Source organism: Pecten maximus, chromosome 12 (assembly GCF_902652985.1).
Source record: "Pecten maximus chromosome 12, xPecMax1.1, whole genome shotgun sequence".
Lineage (NCBI taxonomy): Eukaryota > Metazoa > Mollusca > Bivalvia > Pectinida > Pectinidae > Pecten > Pecten maximus.
In genome coordinates this window covers 23815893-23829129 of record NC_047026.1, presented here as the reverse complement: position 1 = coordinate 23829129, position 13237 = coordinate 23815893, and the positions used below count along the sequence as shown (strand labels likewise).

The 13237-nt window shown below is 34.0% G+C and overlaps 1 protein-coding gene across 1 annotated transcript; it reads right to left on the bottom strand.

The window, feature by feature from the left end:
- Nucleotides 1–2984: 2984 nt before the first annotated feature.
- On the bottom strand, nt 2985–6764 carry LOC117339843 (glycine-rich cell wall structural protein-like). The gene is made up of 3 exons (XM_033901550.1): nt 6547–6764; nt 3593–4020; nt 2985–3144 (listed from the first exon to the last, which is right to left on the bottom strand). The coding sequence occupies exons 2-3, from the start codon at nt 4014–4016 to the stop codon at nt 3125–3127; spliced, it is 444 nt and encodes a 147-aa protein (XP_033757441.1). The 5' UTR covers nt 4017–4020; nt 6547–6764; the 3' UTR covers nt 2985–3124.
- Nucleotides 6765–13237: the final 6473 nt, after the last annotated feature.

The following is a 13237-nucleotide window of genomic DNA, read 5'->3' as shown; positions in this document are numbered from 1 at the left end:
GGTCGATAGAACATTATGATTATCTATACTTTGAGATGCTTTTACATATAATATGTAACTGCATTCTTGTATACATGATTTAATCTAACGACTAAAAGCAAAAAAGCAACATTCATGAAAATTAATTTGTGTGTTGTTGTGATAAAATGATACATTAAAAGTATCGTGGTAAGTATTCTGTAATTAACGAGTGGTTTCTTTTCTGTGATATTATAGCCTATATTCATTCATAAATATTGCTATAAAACAAACAATTATGATTTAACTACGGTGGCAACAATTAATATTCTGATAAAAAATACTTACCATATCAAAATAAATCTAGAAGAATTTATATTAAAAGCAATATATAATCCCGATTGATTACGTTATGAAATGTCAATTTTTAATTAAAACATGATATATCAAGGACCCGTTTAATCGACTCCCTTGTCTAGTAATGACAGTTAAATGCACGTATATATATATCAAAGAATACACGTCTAGCTAACCTAGGATGACCATAATTGATGACTGGTTACTAGGTTTCGTTTAATTGTTCGTTTTTCGGCGGGACAACTATTCATCTCATCAACATTTAGTAGCAAAAAAAAAGTTCGCAAAGAAACTACAATAAACTCATGCCTGTAAACTGTAAAAAAAAAAAAAATAATAAAAATTTTAATTTGCTTTATTTATAAAAAAAAAATGATAATGTTCTTTTCGGGATTACAATGATTTTTCTCATTACAAAACTACATCGAAACGAATGAGTTGATATACAACAACACCCTTTAGGAGTATCGGCACCTGTACACGTAATGTATTCCGTGTTCGTTGCAATTATCCAAACCCCCAAAAATACGATTATACGAAATATACGAAACTGGCATGTTATTGTACACACCCGTTCATATATATCTAACATTTTAAGACCTAATTTGTTATAATGCATATATGAGGGCAGATTGATACGTTGTGAGCCTCATATTAAAGTAGGTACTCAAGGGTGTTCTTTTTTAAGTCCGACTATTCTCTGACTATATAAGGCCGTGTACAAAATGACTGGTCTCATTCGGTTAGTTTATATCGACGAAGTAGCACTCTAAAGTAAACAAGACAAGCAGCTTTTTGCAAAATGGACAAAATCGGTTAGGGTTAGGGTGAAAAAGTCTGCAATTGCCATGGCTGCCATTCACGATTGTGGCTTTAAATTGATTGAGCATCCGCCTTATTCACCTGATCTCGCTTCATCAGACGTTCAGGTACCCTAACCCTAACCCTAACATGCAGTGGACTTTCTGAACAGCCAAGAAAAGGAGTTCTATACACCGCTGGCAAAATGTATATATACTGAAAAAGATTATGCTGCAAAATAAAACAATAGGCCTGGCAAAATTTAAATCCTTCAATATTAGGCTGACAACCTATCAATGAGCCAACGTATACTAATAAGTCACTAAATTCGTAGGTATAGAGCAGTTTTATATAAGATATAATTTATATTCCCAGATATATTAGTCCATTAGCACATCAGCTTTCTCTTGTTAGATAATGTTTGGTTATAATTTTATATCAGACGTTAAATAAAAGATAACCGTTACATTATAATCTATAAAAGAATATGATTTTATATATCTGATGACGGCATGCCCTAGTGTTGAAACTAGTCCAAACTTCGTCTGATAAAGCCGAATTGCACAGACGTTGTTATAGTAATTTATACCTATAGATGTATCTGCTACTAAGGCCGCACTCTTGTATTCCTTGTAAAATCTGTCAACTGGTTATCACAGAAGTATACTTTTTGCATGTATTTTGCTTTGATTTTACAAACGTAATGACTAGGATCCCTTTCATGTACAACACTATTAACAAAGACTATATCAATATCGATTTTGATCCAAATGTAGGTGCAGCAGCTTTCGCAAACAAAAGAGTAATTATGGCCCTTGAAAACAAGAATTGGCTGTTTATTTCAAAAACAATATTAAAGATACCTACTTTACACTATAACCATCCTAAAAAGGATCTTGTAAATTCATGATAGATAAACATTTAATTACAGGAGTATTGGTTATAAATATCATTGTTAGAACAGTGTATTACATGTATTTCTATGTATTTGTAGTAGGACGAGTCGGGGCTCCGGGCGAAACACACACCGCTCCGGTTATTAGCATGTCCCGAAGTCCCGCATCGCCTAGTGTTATCAACCCAGGTTCGGTCAGGTTCTAACACTGTGTTGATTATTGAAGAGATAACAAACTCCAGACTTCCAAAGTTAATGATATTTAATTTTGGACGATGAACTATGTACAGATGAAAATATTCTCTTGCTCTCACACATAAATAACTACAGATGAAAATATTCTCTTGCTCTCACACACAAATAACTATATACATCATACCAGCACACGGACCCCTCTCTTGGTCATAGTCTTATAGGAGCTTGACTCCCGCGCCACCTAACAGTATGCCTACATACCCAGCTGCTGTTATAACGAACGTCTACCCAGCTAAGCAAATGACTGTAGAAATGTGGCACACCTCCGGAAACAAAACCGTTCGACTGCCCACTGAGTGAGCCAGACACCCCCCGAATATATAGCCAAGATTACGCCCCGGGCATGCTCGTGCGAATCTATTTATAATCACCTGGAACTGGATCTGCGACAATGACAGGGTCAACCAGACATGACCTGACGACGTCACAACCCCCTCGATCGTCGTCGAGCTGACTGGTAACAAGATGCATATAATATTGAATACGTTTTTAAGGTGCCTAGTTTTAATGAGTCCCCGAAATTTAAAAATTCGGGTTATGCTATCTTTTTCATTTGTGGCATTTCGGTTATATTTAAATAAAATATCGTCCGTCAGTGGGCCCCATCATACGTCGGTACTGTGCAAATAGACAGGCATGGCCCGAAAAAGCACAGCAACGTCAGGGGAAAGATCTATGCACAGTAGCACGAATGTTACAAATAAAGCGAAAGAACATCAACGAGCAGATGAAATTTATTTCAATCTAGATATTACAAATGACGATCACAACAATAAAATGGACGAATAAGTTATAAGATGTGTTTACATGATACAAAACTGGACAGGCAGGGTCAGGATAGTGGCTTTTAGGTGTTGTTTAATAATATCTTCCTTTGCCTGAAAAAATAGAAAGTAAATATTTTACGTGCCGTTGATATATAATAACGATATTCTATCCATATACAGTACATATCTACTATTTCAAAGGAAGTGTATTAATTGTACACGAGTTATCGAAAAAATCCAAATAAATCATCCGATGTGAAACAATAGTTTGACACAAACAAACAAGTCAAGAAGAACAATCCCATTCATTATGAATACTTAATCATTTCTGTGTATAGATTGATTAATTACTGTTCTATTTCCAAAGGGATGGTTACTTAGTAACTCTCTAAGGCTAAATTCTGCTGTTTGAACGATAGGAAATAGTAATGTATAATGATTGACCAGAACAAGTAAAGAACAATGGTTTTATAGTTAAAAAGAAGCCAGTAAACAAAATGCTAACCAAAAAAAAAAAAAAAAATAGTAAATTAGTTGAATATTATTATTGTATATTTACCTTTTGGATATCTCCGGTAACCGCCATGTTGTCCGGGGTATCTCCTGCCGCCGATAAATCCAGCAGATCCTCCGTAGGGTCCCCTTCCATATCCACCATAAGCGTATCCTCCGGGGCCAGAAATACCTCCAATTGCACCTCCCATGGATCCCATAGATGGATAACGTCCAAAACCCATAGATCCAGACGTGTAAGATGGGTATCCTCCATAGGACTGGTAGCCACCACCCAGGTTTCCTCCGATTCCATAGCCTTGGCCCCCCATTCCGTATCGGTTGTAACCGCCGTTCATTCCACCATATCCAAATCCTTCATCGCCGTCGAAACCATATCCTCCTCCTCCTCTGCCACCACCATACATCATATTGTAAGTACCGCTGCATACACCAACGAGAACAGCAAGAAGGAGGCCCACAGTCCACATTGTCCTGTAAATACAAGTTTTAGCTAGTATGTGTTTGTTTTAGTTTATTGCTACATAGATCAAAACAACATATCATATGAAAAGCCTAAAAGACTATTTTTTTAACATGTTTATGTATATATAAAAACAAAACTAGAAAAATTAGATTCACAGAAAGGAAAAGTTCGTAATGATATTACCCTATCAAATGACTACCCTAGTTAAGATAACATCGGTTTCTGTATTTATATAAGCTCTATAACATTGATGACTTGTTGAACATAATTATTATTATATTCTGAAAGACCCTTCAACACCCTAAAGCAGTTGTCAAGACCGATGAATTTGGGATATGGAAGGATGTTAACAGGTGTAACATCAAACAAAACAGAATAAAAGGCAAAGATCTATATACTCCAACAACATCAAACAAAACAAAAAATAAAAGACAAAGATATATATACTCCACCATCATCAAACGATGACACCATCATAAACATGTATAGATGAAACCAGAAACGACAATTACAAGGTCATATGTGTGCGAAGTCTAGGATTCTATGTCTTCTGTTTCTATAAACAATTTCAAGTAAAGATTCAAGTCGTTCTATTAAAACAAAACAGTTTGTGTTGGCCAGATGCCAATGTAACCTGATAAAAAGTTTTTTTGCACTAAATGAAATTGATAAGCTATGAAACAATAGTTAGGGGAAATGCAAAATTGATAAAAAGCAATTGTAATATAGCATTATTATGATAGTATATGTCGTCTGTTGTTTGAGAACACGAGTGCTATGACTTAGTAATAGTTATGTAAACATTTTACAGCCTTTTTTGGAAAGTTAGTCCTATTATTCTCACAGGATTGCAGACAAATTGAATAACACGCATTACCACATGCTGATTAATATGTCTACAATCCTGTGATTTAATGCTGTTATTTCTGTTTGAAATTCAAGTTTTTCTTATTGTCAATCTATAACAGTGCTTTCGCATTCCAACATCAAATTTAGCGGTGTTAATAGAACTTATTCGTTTGACGTCACGAGTACACGCGATGATTCCGGCAAAAATTAAGTTCATGGAAATATATACATATTTCATCAATTTCATTTCAACATTTTGAAAAACAGCTAATATTTATTATTAATACTTTATATAGTGACGTCGTAACGACATTTTTCATCACATTACTACAACAATGCACATTATGCGAGAATTGTGATCCGGTAACATGGTATTTTGTTTGGTAGGATTATATAGTGGCACAGCAAAGCAAATGGCAGTATAGTGTTATAGTGTTGCAATACACTTGACGCAACAACTTCGGCCATTCGTCTTTATATTATATGGCTATGATTATGTCTTTGATAGAAATTAGATGAACTGTATCTAGAGAGACCACGACCTATTTAACAGTCCTCTCACTTAAGAGATCAGCCCTTTCTCAGTTAAACAAAGCAGGCTTGACAACTTTTATACTAAACGTTATTCAAACTAGATACATAACCTAGACTAATTATGTTTGTAAGGCCAAACGTACGCATACAGGGAATGCTTCTCTTGGAATAAACTGAGAGCCCTGAGAAAACCTAGTTGGAGGCACATGTTCACGTCTGATCGGGAAATCGTTCACAAGTCAAAGAAGTGCAAGTCTTTCTTGTAAAAAACTGAAATTCTCATTACCTTTAACTCTATGAATTTCACGTATTCAAAACATTGAGAGTGAAACTAAAGTCATGCAAACAATTGCATGTTTACAATAAATTGGCATTTTGACATTAAAATCAAAATGAGATCAACAACACGATCACCTGCTCTTCGTGTCTAATATACAATAAAATACATTCCTACAATAAACATACATTGTATATTCGTTACTATTCTTATACTATACATGCAGGTGATATTTAACTCATAATATGATTGCAATAATAAAGTTAGATATAAACAAAGAGTCCAATATTAGTATTATTATTATTCTCTTAATAACAACAAACATATATATTAGGATCGCTAAATGGTCCTCATGTTAACGGTGTGAAATAGTTCTTTCATATACATACCGTAGTTTAAATCCTGTAGCGTACATATTTTATCGGTTATCTTATTTAGCGATTTTCGCACTTAAAGAATTTCTCTTAATTTTGAGTGCGCTAATGGTAGGTTATATCCCATGTTGTATATGGCAGTTATTTGTCGGTGCGTTGATTCAGCATTCAACTTATTAGTTTCAATTAGGTTTTGCGCTAAAATATAAGCACGCTAAAATAAGTACGTTAACAGTAATAATGTTCTGAAGAAAAATCAAATCCTACGGAGAAGACTCCTTAGTTTCACACACATCATGTTATTATAAGAGTTGTCATTTTTAGGTTGTATGTTAATACTGTCACATAACAAGCTATCACTATAATTGCTTATGCACTGATGTTGGTTCTATGCTCCCGTGATTAATACGTGCGCAATTTATGATGTAATTTAAAGTAATATACCTCTCTCTATTTACATATAATTATTACAGATATACCATCTGATACCTCAAACTTACCTTGTAAAGTGTTGACAAAGCTGGCCGCAAGTAATGAAGAGTTCAAGACTTTTCTGAGTTGTGCAGCTATCATCAGCCTATTTATACAAACAACTACATCCTTCTTCCTGTAATAAATCGGTTTTGTTTTACATATATAACATGATGGGAGAAAAAAAACTTCGACCAAGCATGTCCGAATCTCTGACCGCCAACGACCCTAATGGACTCTAAGCGAGCAATCTAGTGACACCATAAGAGTGTAATCGTGTACTGAACGTAATGCACGACTAACATAATCGCTGAACCGACTAGATGATTACATTGTATGTCACGGCCCTGCTTGACCAGCGCCTATATGACTGGACTACATGCTTCTACTGTCCAAAAACTATCATTACTCATGCCCCCTGTTTCCTCCTGTCACTTGCTGTTCAGATACCATTCAATACGCGAAAGACAGGCGTTCCATCTTCACCTGCTTCCGATTGTTTTTTTAATTGTGGGCGATTTCAACTTAAACCGATTTCTATGTCTATCTTATTTTATCATTTACGTTACGGTTATAGAACAGCAAACTCTCATACAAATGTCACTTAGCATTTCCCGGGAGACAAAACATTGACAGGAAACAACAAGACGGTAATTTACTACTACTTGTTGGAAATTAACATATGAGATGTTTCCTAATACAGTCAATGTTATGCTGATATTATTTAACACATTTTATTGAAAATTAACAAATAGGTTCAAACACAAGTTAAAGAAAACCAATCTGTCTTGTTCCGTAATACTTAAATGATGGAACACTGTCAATGACGAAAATGAGACAACACATTGATGATAATATATACAAGTTAAAATTTACAACAAAAAAACAGGTCCTATCATGTAGCTCCTAGTATCTGTATAATGTGTAATCACAATATAAATATGTACATCTGATCAGAATACTTGCAGTATCCTGGCAATGATAAGCATAACTATGGTAAAAGTGATTAAACACATACAAATCTGCCTTCTATATGTTCTATATGCAGCACGCTGGTTACATCCTAAAACACTACACAAACACCATCGTACCATAATGTTTGTTTTCGGCGAAATAGAATCACACATCACATCCTGGTTTCCTGCAGAATTCCAAGCGTGTTTAGTTAGCTCCCTGCTGCTGTGGATATTATCCACGCCGTAATTATAGTAGCGTAATGCTGAGAATGAAGTTTAAAAGTTGCTCATTTGATATAATTGAACACGTTTCGATAATCTTTTTTTATTATTTTCTAATAAAACAGTTTCCATAATCGATTAGTAAATCCTAATAAAACCTGTCGATATCGCAATTAAATTAAAGTCGTTTGTTATCTTTCTTCTCATGATATTTCTGCATTCAACAAATTCCGATTCTTATTTAAGTTATTATGTTCAAACTTTCTTTAACATGAGAATAATTACAACGGGGCATATACAGAGATGCAGTCCGTCAAAATATCCATCTATCTACAGGAGTAGGCTTTATATAAACTGCCTGAACATGACAAAGACTATAGTTTTACTCATTTAATTGATTCCTGAACTCCCCAGCTAACCTTAACTATATACAATCATAAATCGTGAGAAAGTAAAATGTATTTATGTATATACACCCCCGTACTATATACACACTAACTATTCGTTTGCGGTAAAATTTTGGCACCTCAGGCAAATCACCAACCGAGGTGTGAAATGTTAGAACCTTATTGACCCAACTCAACTAATGGTCATGTCGGCTTTAAAAAAAACATTCGCAGAAGTGTGAAAAAAAATGGATTTGAATCCTCTAACCACACTTAAACATGGTTTACCGTGATTTCTATTTAAGTGAATCAAGCTAAAAATACGCTGAAAGGGGCAAAACAAAATCATAATAGATTGTGAGGCACTGAAGGTATAGGATAAGTCACGCGCTATCGTCACGGTCATTCTCTCATCTCTATTAGTTCAGGAGTAAAATAAAATAAAAAGAGAAAGCTAAAACATAGTCTAAATCTTAGCATTATTAAAGCATCGAGTCATTTTTAAAATTAACAAGCCAGCACAGGAAATGTCGTTTTTGTTACTCGGTTAGGCTGTATATGACCCAATGTCCCTTGATGTTGATGGAGTGGTATGTTTGAATCAATCAATTAGACCCTAATGTTGATATTTTAATTTAATTCATGGTTCATTATCTTCTACAACAAATACTATATTGCTTCAAGTATGTTTTGAGAGGATTATGTAAGGGACAAACAGCATTACCAATATTGATGTTAACATTTCTCGTGATATCATAGTAATATATCTACTTATAAGTATTAAATAACATCTGTTTGGTTAATACCAAGGCTTCTCTTACACGCATGAAGACGTTGTTAATTATATGACCAATGGTTTCTTGTCTTGTTTTGATTACTATATGCCACCTTACACTTACACATGTTTACTACAACGTCACGATATATCAACAAATACATGTATAACAGTCTGTGACCGTTACGGCTCATATAACTCTTGTTTTGATTATAAATTATTGTCTTTCTGTTCTGGCGTTTTTCCCACGAAGGTGTATGCTACTCTGACTTATATGACTTCATTATTTTGAACCTAAATGACTGTCGGGGGACCGTAAACAATACACAAATATTTAAATGTGACTTGATATGTGAACACTTTAGCGATGTTAAAAATTGTTTTTCTGACTAGTTATTTATCATACATATAAATCTAGTAAAAATAAATAATTACTTTAACTAACATACTGTAATTAATATATAGTAAAACGATATTTAGGGTCAGAACTTACCAACAGAAATCAACATAATCATATGTATGTATAAGAAAATCAATAAAGAATGAAATGTAAAAAAAAAAAAACATTTAATGGCTGTAAAAATGAAATCAAATTTTGTGTGTAAAATGCTTTTGCAGTTTTTTTCAATTATTATTCTGTCTTTCAAGTGATTTATATATTGCTCACAAATTTTAATGATGTTAAACGAGTGAAAAAAAATATCTCGACTATCGTATAGCGTTCTACTGATACCGTATGCATCTATGCAGATACAGATACAATTTATTTACTCTGACTTAGAACTTGACGGTCATTTCCCAAAGTAACATTAAGAAGAAAACGTTGTGTACGAAATTCTGACAGCTTTACCTATATGACAAAGGAATATAGCAACGAGTATGATAGCAAGCATTTAACACAACATATGTATATCATATTCACCTCTAATAGGAATAGGTCTATAATAAGTTATTGGAATACAACGAAATACTTTTACAATTTTCTCCTTATCAATAATTAGGCATACAAAATTATTGAGTTACGACACATTTAAATTGCATAGCAAAGGTAACACCTTAGCAACATCCACTATAGTAATACTTTGTTGTTAAGTCATTATGTCATGACAAACTCACTAAAAATTGAAAATACGGGAAAAAAATGTTCTTTAATCGGTCACTACAGTTATTTCAGGATTTAATGGGCCAAACTATACATATATGCTGAATTCAAAAAAACTGTATATCAAAATCATACCTTAGTTTAAGATATATTCTAAAATTTATTTTTATGTGATTTTAGGCATATTTCTGGTCTTATTTCACATAGTCTTTGATTGAAATGTATGTATATCGACAATTGGTATTCTAACGTCCTACTGTGTAACACGAAATATGTTACGATATATTTGCTATAATGTAAGCGTTAACGTTGAGATTATAGGACACTATTTTTGTCAAGAACTTAAAATAATTATTTTCATAAACTTTGAGCTATTTGAAATCATGCTGTGAAAACAGAATTACTCTATGACACATAATACAGGAATTACAGAGATCTAAAAACACCCTATTGACACTGCAAATCAAGACACAATTCTACATACAGCTACTATGTATATTTCTGATATCATGTGATAGATAAAATGAAACAGTTTTTTTCAATAATTGAGATATTTCAATTCTGTAAACTGGTTTAGAAACTTTGATATTCCTTGCATATAACTATATATAGTTTGCTCCCAATTTCAAATTTTAACTTTAATTTTTAAAGGATTTAAAATTTTGCTTTAAAATATTCTAATTTTGTTATCAGACTGATATCATAACTGTTTCAAAGCATTAATCAGGTCTCATAAGGACATGAAATAACCTAAATGCAACAATAAAGACTTGCAGTGACCAACCACAGTGAGTGACCACCAATAGACACACTAGCCAGTCCTTGTTTACAATTACTGTTATGCTGTCCAGCCATAGGCAGAGAAGAGGGGCGGAGGGAAGTGAAACATAAGCTGGTTCATCTGAGCTCAGAAGAGCTATACAGCAAAGTATAAGCCTAAAATGAAGAAGAGAACCCTATCGCTACTAGTAGAACAGCACAAAGATCATGCGAGAGGTCAAAGTCTGCTCAGAAGTCTGACTACAGGAGAGGACAGCTAGATCCAGCAAATGCAGGGGAGACAATCAGCTTCAGGATCATCTATGTTGAGAAGCCAAAACAAACTGTTTAAGAGACAGTGGGAAACCTGAAAATAAGACATTGAATTCAAAATTCAAAAACAAATATGTAACAACAACAAAAAAGTTACATATACAAATATATATGACTACCTAAAGAGGGAGCCTCCCCGTGGCGGTGGTCGGGAATGTTGTCTCTGGATACAATAGCTAATACCCTCAAAACAATTTAAAAAATTAAAATAGATATGTTTTAAATTTTCAAATCTAACAATCAGTCCCTATAGAATACATGATCATGTCAAATATTTAAATAAAAAACAAAACAAAAATAATTAAAAAGTTAAATTCATGTTGAATTTGAAAAATAGTTTTACTAACTAATCACAAATATAACTGTCAACAAGCATGTCACATTTTAAGAGAATCGGCCAAAAAATGTGGATTTGTCAAATAAAAACATGGATTTCAGGGCCTATCATATTAGGACTGAGACCACAATTAGCTTCGCTATATGTTTCATTGTAACATTAAAATTCATAATAAATTCCCAAAATCTCATATGCAACTTTCCATCTCACCTGGCCAAGACATCTGAGAAGCAAAATATAAAAGTTTCAACCCAGCATGTTGGGCATTTTCTGGAGATAGCTGTCAAAATGTGTCACCAACGTGGATTATATACATCCGGGTCAGGGGTAGAGGTCAAATCAGGACTCATCACAGTGTCCTGGAGCACATAATAAATGATCAATATTATTATTTTACATCACAAAACCTAGATTGACATCTCTACTATAAATCCACATTAAATTCATCAACAGAAATCAAGTTCAAAGAAGCATTTGATTTGTTTTCCTGAAATACATACATTTTTGAGGGGACTTCATTCGTGGGGCCTGAACCCGGAAGTACTTAATTGTGGTCTTAGTCCTATTATAGGGGAATCGCAACACGAGGGGGAATGCTAGCTAACACGAGGCTTCGTGTTTGGCAGCTTAAGTATCTTTCCCTGAGGTTTGATATTCCCCGTCTTACTTTTATGGGAATGAATGATTATTTATCTCCTACTCTGCTTACCCTCGTATGTATCTAATATCGACGTTACATTAATGAAAGAAAATGTTGTCATGACGTAATTGAATTGTCAACATGACATTGTGGTATTGTTGACGTGACGAAATGTTTTGTTGAGAACGTGCAAAGATCACGTAGAGCTTGTCTAAAACTAGGGTGAGATAATAAGATCTCACACCGGTAAAATTGTGAATTTCCCTGTCCAGGGTAGGAGAACAGGAAAACTATATTTCTGTTGTGATAATCTGACTAAGCAGCGCCACTCTCTTTGCCCACTTGTTTTGTTTTCATATGAGTCTTCCTTCTCAGAACATAACACAGATACTTGCTTTGCCCTTCAATTTTTCATCAGATACACTAATAAAGTGTTATCCTTAAAGAATGAATACCGTTTTACAATGTCTATTTAATATACCTAGGACACTACATATTCTTCAAAATCATACCGCTTACCTCAATCTTTATTCAAACTGTAGCCAGTAGGGATAGCAACAGTCCAGCGTCCCTTAGCTACGGTGTCAACATGTATTATTTGGTTGTATAATCAAGGGAACTTTCCAATTTTACATATTTGACCTGATAGTAATAACGATAAGGAAATGGGCCTGTCTTGCAAGTCGATACGGTGTAACCTTTCTTGTTTTCATTCACCTATGTCAAGACGGATGGGGATTTTTATTTGAATTCATTATGTAATTGATAATTAAGGAATTATAAAAATGCAACTTGGCGAACAGCAAAAAGAAAACAAAATTACGTTTTCATGACTGAGACTTCAAATTTGTTTATACCATGATTAGATTATACGGTCATCGACATGGATGCAACGCTTATTTGAATATATAATAAGATAGCAAGCTCGACGATCGACTTCCACATTTAAACAAGGGGGAATATTGACACATATTTTCTTTGTTGTAGGTTACGTATAATGTGTGTGTACGACCTTTCTTGTTTTCATTTACCTTTGTCAAGACGGATGGGGATTTTTTGACATAATGCTTTGTATTTGATTCGGGTCATATTTACTCTAAATCTAACTCTCTAACATATTCGGGAGAATCATTCTTCAATCCAGGTTAAAGAGTTCTGTGTTCGTCGTCTAGAACGAAAGTAAAATTTTCCTGCTACCCCATATCATTTG